Source organism: Stegastes partitus, unplaced genomic scaffold, assembly GCF_000690725.1.
Source record: "Stegastes partitus isolate 25-593 unplaced genomic scaffold, Stegastes_partitus-1.0.2 Scaffold823, whole genome shotgun sequence".
Taxonomy (NCBI): Eukaryota; Metazoa; Chordata; class Actinopteri; family Pomacentridae; genus Stegastes; species Stegastes partitus.
Window position 1 is genome coordinate 134,909 of NW_007578554.1, and position 8,143 is coordinate 143,051.

Consider the following 8,143-nt stretch of genomic DNA (forward strand, 5'->3'; position numbering starts at 1 on the left):
TAGAACCAACACCTAGAACCAACATCCAGAACCAACATCTAGAACCAACACCTAGAACCAACAAGTAAAGCCAACATCTAGAACCTGTGAACCAGTTGGTAGGAACCAGAATCCAGGCTCAAGTTCCGGATGTTGGAACCAGAATCCAGGTTCTGGTTCCTACCAATGATCCACATCAACATTTAGTCTAAACATGTAAAAACCAGAACCTTGTCTGGTCCAACTTCACCACATCAAGTTCTGCTGATGTTAGAGCCTCAACAGTTGGTGGAACATGGATCCATCTGTAGACAGACACTGACAGGAACTTTCTGGATCAGCACCAGAACGGCTTAGACTTTCACCCATATTCAAAGTTCAGTAGCTAAAATGGTGTCCTCAGCTGGATCCAATCAATCGTTCTGATCAGCTACAGACGGAGTCACCAATAACTTCCATGACTGTTTCATTTGTGGAGACGCTGAACCCTGAAGACGGACTCACAGGTGGGTGTTAGAGGGTGAAAACACAAAAACATGAGCCAAGAAAACATTCAGCCTGCATACGTGACAGAACTTATTGGGTCGACGTGAACTCTGACCAGAATCTGACACTTTACTGCTGAAGGATCACCTGACTGATCAGAGAGACACCACCACTTCACTAGTTTATACATTTGATTACATAATTCACTCATCATCATCATCATCATCACCACTAAATTAATCTTCCTCACTTCCACTTCTCGTCCGTCCGTCCATCAACAAGCTGCTGTTGCCAGGCAACGGTTGCTGCCATCAGCTCCTCCAGAGTTCTGAGCCGTGAAGAACGCGCTGCCGTGGCAACAGCAGCAGCCTCAGGACCAGAGCGGCCATCTTTAAAGCCCACCGTCATCCATTCATGCGTCCCTTCATGTGTTCATCAGAGGAACCGCAGCCCTGCACGAGACGGCAGCCGCTGACGTCATCAGGCTGCTGTCTGAGGACGACCGGAGTCACGAGATTATAAACAACAACAAAAACAAAATAATAAGTAAAACCTCAGACACCAACAAACACGCAAACACATAAAACCCCGTCACGCGTCACGCGCCGCTGCGTCAGCAGGCGGAGGCTGCGCGCGGCGGCGGCGGGAGGCGGGACCAGCTGCTGCAGCTGCACGAGCCGCCGGTCGCCGGTCTGAGCGAGCGCACCGATAATCGATCAGCTGATCAGCGCGGGGGCCCAGGAATCACCATGTCGACGGCTGCCTGTCTGGATGTGACGCGGGGCGACGGATCGAGGACCGTGAGTGACGTCACCAATCAGTAATCACAGGTACGGACCGGTGAGTGATCGGTGGAGCAGCAGCCGTTCGTCTCACGGATTCTGTGGAACGCAAAACTATTAACTGAAAAGTTTCAGTTCTTCTCTGATCATTTGTACTTTTTAATGTTTACCTGATGATTCACGTGCTTCATGTTTAAAGCTTCATCCTCCACCTGCTCCTCATCCTCAGCTCACTGTGACATCACCTCCTGTTTGACTGTCGATCACAAGTCAGCTTATGGATCTCACAGTTTGATCGATGAGGCGTCATTTATCATCATTAGATATTTTTGTATTTTAAATTCGAATTTTTAAAATTATTTATTTTGAGTTTTTTTCTCATATTTTTTGTTTTTCGTCAAAACAGTTTTTTATTAAGTTTTTATAATATTTGCTTCATATTGGGTTTTTGGTTTTTTTTGCCTTTTCATCTCAACATTTTGCATTTTTAATCAGTTTATCGCATTTTTTCTTAAAGTTTTTGCATTTTCATCTCGTTTACATCTTTTTGTGTTTGTTGTGTTTTTTGCGTTGTTTGTGTTTTGTTTTTTGTGTGTGTTTTGTGTGTGTTTGTGGGGTTAGAGGAGGTGAAGGAGGGCGAGCGAGGCGGACACGAGCCCGGAGAGCGCGTCACGCCCAGAATCTCTTTCTTCCTGCTCATCCATCCGTGCTCAACATTCCTCCGCCTCGCCGCCGCTCATCTGAGCCTCGGATCAGCGGCGGAACCGCGGCCGGTTCTGCTGCTCGTCCCGCGCACATGCCAGTGTTCTCCTGCAGAGGCACCGGTGCCGGTTCTGTGTGACCCAGTTCCAGCTCACGTGGCTCCTGCAGCCCGTCGTCATGTCGTCCTACTCGTGTCCTCGCTGTGGAGACCAGCGGCGCTTCTCGTCGGTACCTGAGCTCCGGGCGCACCTGGTCAGCCGACACACCTACGAGACGCTGCTGCTGCTCTCACAGGTAATCGAGTACTTTTACTCTCTACTTCAGGCTGCGCGGTTTGTCAGTGTCGCTTCTAAAACAGTTTAACAGATTAATTTACACGTTAACTGTTAAAAACGGATTTAAACTGAAAATCACGTCCTCAGCAATCAGTCAGCTCTGATTTATAGGATTAAAAAAATAACAAATACTTTTTTAAAAATAAAAACAACTGGATAAAAAAAACAGTTAAATTACAGAAAAAATATTAATTTATATATTAACTGTAAAAGAAAAGGATTCAAACTGTAAATGTGTATTTTATATATATTGATTAATTCTTTTGCATTGTTTGTTCAAATCAGCAAAATAATGAAAAACAGAGATATTTGATCATATTTGTCTTCAGTCACTGTTTGACTGGAATTTTCTCTGTTTTATTAAATCACAGGAATAATATTGATTTTCCAAAAGTTTCCTCTAAAAACTGTCCAGAACCTTAACATCCACTTCAAGAATCTGCTTTTTGAAAACAGGAATTTGTTCTTTTACAACATTTGACTGTAAAACGAAATGAGCTAAAATAATCTTTTTTTTCCTCTTTTTTTTAATTTTAGATGTTTTTCTGATTATTATTATTATTATTGGAAGAAAAAAATCTGTATTGTTATTGAGTAATATTAAGAAATATTAACCCTTGAAAGCACAGGAACACGATTAATTCACTAAACGTTTCTTGAAAAAGCCTGAGCTGTTCTTAAACCTGAACAGACCACAGTTTGTTCTTTTACTGTGTAAATATGAAACATGCAGGATAAAATATGAAATTATGAATATGGAGGTAAATAACTTTATATGATGTTATTTAACGGTGAGAAATTAGATTTCAGCAGATGATAAACATGGAATGACAGATTTGGCACCAAACCCATCTGGATCAGGACATCCGGGTTTCTCATCAAATGTTTTTTTTTTTTTTCTACACCTATTGTTCAGAAACTCAGTTGACTCAAACTCAGTCCTACCTTTCAGGCCCGTGTCAGGAGCTCCAGAACCGGCGCTCTGCTCCCCCTCCCCGGCCCGGCCGTGGCCCAGACTCAGCGCTCCTCTCTGGGCCCAGAGCCCCCCGGCCTCCCCCTGCCGCTGGCCTGCCTGGATCTAGCTCCGTCGTCGGCCTCCGTCCGGCTGCTCAGGGAGATGTTCGGCTCATCGGACCGCGGGCCTCCAGAGGACCCCTCCACCGCTCTGGCCCTGCCCGGGTCTCGGGACACCCCTCGTGGGGAGCGGCTGGGCGAGGTGGGGGTCCCGCTGGGGCTGCCGGTGGGCATCGGCCTGGAGGAGCGGCTGGGCCTGGGGCTCGACCGCAGGATCGCCCGGACGTTCGCCGAGGTGGAGGAGAGGGTGAACCGCCGCGTGGGCCGGCTGAGGGCGGAGCTACAGAGGAGGGAGGCGGAGCTTGAGCAGGAGAGGCGGGACGGGGAGCGGCTGAGGGGCGAGAAGATGGAGGTGGAGGAGAAGGCGGCGTACCTGTCCAGACAGGTGGGTGGATGACGTCACCTCCCTTTTGGTCCCACGCTGTGATTTTGAGTCTGGATGTCGGTCTCGCAGGTCTCGGCTGCCGTGGAGATGATGGAGCGACTGAAGACGGAGCTGGAAGGGAAAGAGGAGGAGCTGCATGAACGGCACCAGTCAGTACCTGAAGGTTCCTTATTCATGTCAGGAGGTCGTTCTTTAAGTCAAACGGCAGGTGGCGCTGATTCTTCAGTTGGTGTCAGTGAAAAGCTAAACAACAAACTTGCATTTTTACTGGATTTTTTGGTTCTGTCATAGATTTATTAAAGTTCTTCTGGAAATATGACCAAAGCTGTCAGAAACATACAAACAGAAACTTGACTTATCAGTTCTGCTGATGGAGAAGGTTCTGTTTCTCTAATGTTCTCAGCTTCATGGCCTCCTAACTCCTCCTGAGTGGTTCTGATCGACTCCAGCTGCTGACTCCTCTGATCCAGTTTCAATAGAACCATCTGATCCACTCGTTAGACTGAAGTCTGAGGAGCTCAGCAAAGATCTGGAGAAGAACATCAGTGACTGGAACCAGTCAGAAAGTCACTTGGAGCCATTTCAGAGCAGCTTCAGATCCAGAACCATCAGTGTGTCAGCATAAAGTTCATGGTCCAGTTGTGTTAATGCCACCATCAGGAAGGAAACACAAACTAGCAGCTGCTGCTGAGAGACGACTGGTCAGGATGGTCAAGAGTCCACCAGGAACCAGCAGGAAGCAGCTCTGGATGGACCAGAAGCTGCTGGAACACAGCTGTCAGTGTCCACAGGGTCTGACATCAACATGAGCTGAGAGGCTGATGGAGAAGGAAGTTCTTCCTCTAGAAGCAGAACCTTAAAGCTCCACTGAAGTCTGCTGCTGGTCACATGGACAACGAAAAGGCCTTCTGGAGGAAAGTTCTGGTCAGATGGAACAAACACTGAGCAGAACCATGTCTGGAGAAGAGAAGGTGAGGCCTTTAACCCCAAGAACACCAAACCTACCATCAAGCATGGAGGTGGCAGCATCATGCTCTGGTTCTGTTCTGCTGCCAGTGGACCTGGAGCTTTACACAAAGTCAGTGGAACCATGAAGAAGGAGGATCACCTCCACGTTGTTCAGGAGAACCTGAAACCATCAGCAGAAGGTTGATCTTGGACACAGTTGGATGTTCCAACCAGACAATGAGCCCAAACACACATCAAAGTGGTGAAGAAATGGTTCCATCAGGCTGGGATGAAGGTTCTAGACTGGTCTCCCTAAAGTCCTGACTGGAACCATCCAGAACCTGTGGACTGATGAAGGAACAAGTCTGAGTCAGAAAGACGACAAGTTTAGTTGAACTGCAGCGGTTCTGTCCAGAGGAGTCAGAGATGGACCAGAAGCTGGTGGACGGAACCAGAAGAACCCGACTGAGGAGAACATGGACGTTGAACCAGATATTAACATTTATGTAGGTTTATTTGTGATCCAGCAGGTTTTGTGATGTTTCCAGAAGAACTTTAGTCTATGAAAGAACCAAAATAGAGAATGTCTTTTTTTCAAGTGTTTCAATGATTCCATCGTAGAACATTCAGAGCTCCTGGAGTCTTTGGAAACCAAAGACTGAATGATGAACACGGACTTTGTCAGTGGACGGAAACTTTAGTTTACGACTGTTGAGATGCGGTCGACATTTGAACCTCAGCAAAACAACAAACTGACTTGTACGTAGTATCATGAGACTGTAATGGACTGAACAGACAGAGGACACGTCACGTTTAGTCTTCATCACACACTAACACACACACACACACACACACTGCTGTGTGGGCGGTGATAGATGGAGGATGACAGCGAGGCCTGAGGCTGGTTGTGTTTTTAGGTCAGTCTGTGTTTGTGGCTTCGTTCATCTGCACACGTGGTTTATTTACCACAGAAGCATTTGCATAAAGCACCTGATGAAACCGGCTTTAGACGAAGCTGCGTCTGTTCCAACCACATGTTTATAAGTCGTACTTTGCAGGGAGATGGTCGGCATCGAGTGTTTTCTGAGGGAGACGGCGGAGAAGGAGGCCGAAGCCAAATCCAGACTTCAGGTGAAACAAAACCTTCTGATTATTAAAGAAACGTTTTCAGGTTCGCTTTAGAAAGCTTTTATTGCAACAAAATATACAGCAAATCCACTGCAGTATCTGGTACATCCACCAGATGGAGCCTCTCACTGCCTGATGAGCCGGAGTTACAGGTGTGTCTGCTGCTGCACCTGTTCATGAACGCTGCAGCAATGAGTGGTAAAAAGCCTCTGGCGACTGTCCGGTTTAGCTACTGGAGCCTCATGCTAACGATGCTAAGCTAGGATTTTCAAACGCTGACACACACCAGGAGTGTCTTCACAAAATGATGCCAAATGACAGTGTTAGAATATTACAACAGAGAAACACAAAAGCGACACAAAATGCCACCAGTGAGACACAAAACCCCACAACTAGACACCACCTGTCCCCAGCGGTAGCGGTAGCGGTAGCAGTAGCAGTAGCGGTGCTCATTGTGGTTGCAGGTGTTCATCGAGACGCTGTTGGATCGAGCCGACCGAGCGGAGCGACAACTGCTGCTGCTTGACTCGCATCACAACCACTTCAGCGACCAATACGTCGACCCGTACGACCTCACTGAGGCATACGCGCCCGCCGCCGCCGGCCGCGGAGGTCGCAGTCTGGACAGCAGCACTGACGACATCATCGCAAACAAGATGCAGGGAACCATCGGAAACCGGGTGAAACACTCAACACCTCTAATTTACAGTCAAAAGTAATTCAGTTAGGATGATGCGTCGAATAATCTGAATGATGTCATTGTTTACGTGTGGTTCGCGGCGACCCAGAGGAGCTACAGTGTCTCGGACTCCTACAGGTTGGGGGAGCAGCTCTACAGCCGCCACCACTACAGGTACCTGAACACCTGAGCTCACCTGTTTCACTCAGACTGTCGGTACAATGTGGTGGTCTCTTGGTTTGTTTCCTCCAGCGGTCTGAACGGACGAATGCGAACCTTGTCTCTGGGTTCGGGGGGGTGGGACTGTGAGGGCCAGTCAGTCCACCTCCACCTGCCTCACTACGCTCCATCCTGGACCCGACCAGAACCAGGAGGAGGTGGCAGGACGGACAGGTTCTGGTACGTACGGGAAGGTTTGATCCATTAGCTGATTGACTCAGCTGGGCTTGGGTTTAGCGCTGATGCTAGCACATCATTGTGAGCATGTTAGCATGCTATTGTTAGCTCAAAGCTAACCGCTAACGTGATAAAATAAAGCTTTGGACACTGGTACATACTGGTGGACTGATATTTCAGGGATTTATTTCCTTCTTCTTCGTTTTCAGGGCTGGGGAAGGAGGATGGGGGGCGACGTGGAGCAAAAGAAACCTCCGTCACCACAGCACTGAGGAGGAGGATGAGGAGGAGGAGGAAGAGGAGGAGGAGGAGGAAGGTTTGTGGAGCAGTGCTGAGATGAGGCGGCTCATCTTTGCTAGGACACACACACCTGGATCAGGTAAATCAGCCTTCCACTGTCTGCTAGTTGTTGACGCTGAGGCTCTTTCACAATAAAAGCCTTCCTCCCCCCAGATGCTCCCTCCTCCCTGCACTCCACCCCCTCCAATCGCCGTGGCAACAGGCAGCTGGGGGCGGACACCCTGAGGCTGAGGGCGGGGCTTTTCTGCGTCTTCCCTTATTTGGACGTGCGGTCGTTGCTGCGCGCGGCCGAGGTGTGCTCTGATTGGCGGTTCGTCGCCAGGCACCCGGCGGTTTGGACGCGCCTCCGGCTGGAGAACGCCAGAGTTTCGGCCGAGGTAGAGGAGGCTCCACAGATGGAACATAATGCAAAACATTTAACAAGTTTAATGGTCTCTTTTTACATTAGACAATCCTGTGCTGTTTGTGTGTTTTGTGTGTTTTAATGTGTGTTGTTTGTGTGCAGTTCCTGACCACTCTGTCTCAGTGGTGCACTCAGACCCAGTCTGTGACCCTCAACAACCTGAAGCCTCGAAGCCGACGAGCCGACGAGACGCGAGAGGATTACCATAGAAACACAAGGTAACACGAACAACAACACAAACTACCACAGGAACACAACGTAACACAAACAGAAAACACAGTGACTATAAGGAAGTTTTCACCACATTGAACGTTTTCCCCTTTTATCGCTTTTCAACACTGAATTATGGATCATTTTTTTGGCTTTTCATGCCAAGAATTTACAAAAAAAAAAGACTCTTCGATGTCAAAATGAAAAGCTTCAGCTCATTGATGGAAACCAAGTCTTCTCCACGTCTCAGTTCTCCTGCAGACTGCATCAGGTTGTCCTCCAGGATTTCTCTACACTCTGCTGCATTCATTCACTTCACGTCATGACGCTGCCACC

At 48.2% G+C, this 8,143-nt stretch overlaps 1 protein-coding gene across 1 annotated transcript in view; it reads left to right on the forward strand.

Moving 5' to 3' along the window:
- Nucleotides 1-8,143, forward strand: part of LOC103365268 (F-box only protein 41-like) — a 15,667-nt gene that overhangs the window by 3,424 nt on the left and 4,100 nt on the right. The window contains exons 3-12 of the mRNA XM_008292671.1: nucleotides 2,134-2,243; nucleotides 3,237-3,743; nucleotides 3,813-3,892; nucleotides 5,750-5,822; nucleotides 6,284-6,499; nucleotides 6,608-6,672; nucleotides 6,751-6,897; nucleotides 7,104-7,273; nucleotides 7,348-7,571; nucleotides 7,700-7,815. Of these exons, the coding sequence (XP_008290893.1) occupies nucleotides 2,134-2,243; nucleotides 3,237-3,743; nucleotides 3,813-3,892; nucleotides 5,750-5,822; nucleotides 6,284-6,499; nucleotides 6,608-6,672; nucleotides 6,751-6,897; nucleotides 7,104-7,273; nucleotides 7,348-7,571; nucleotides 7,700-7,815 (1,708 nt within the window). The remainder of the gene's footprint in view (nucleotides 1-2,133; nucleotides 2,244-3,236; nucleotides 3,744-3,812; nucleotides 3,893-5,749; nucleotides 5,823-6,283; nucleotides 6,500-6,607; nucleotides 6,673-6,750; nucleotides 6,898-7,103; nucleotides 7,274-7,347; nucleotides 7,572-7,699; nucleotides 7,816-8,143) is intronic.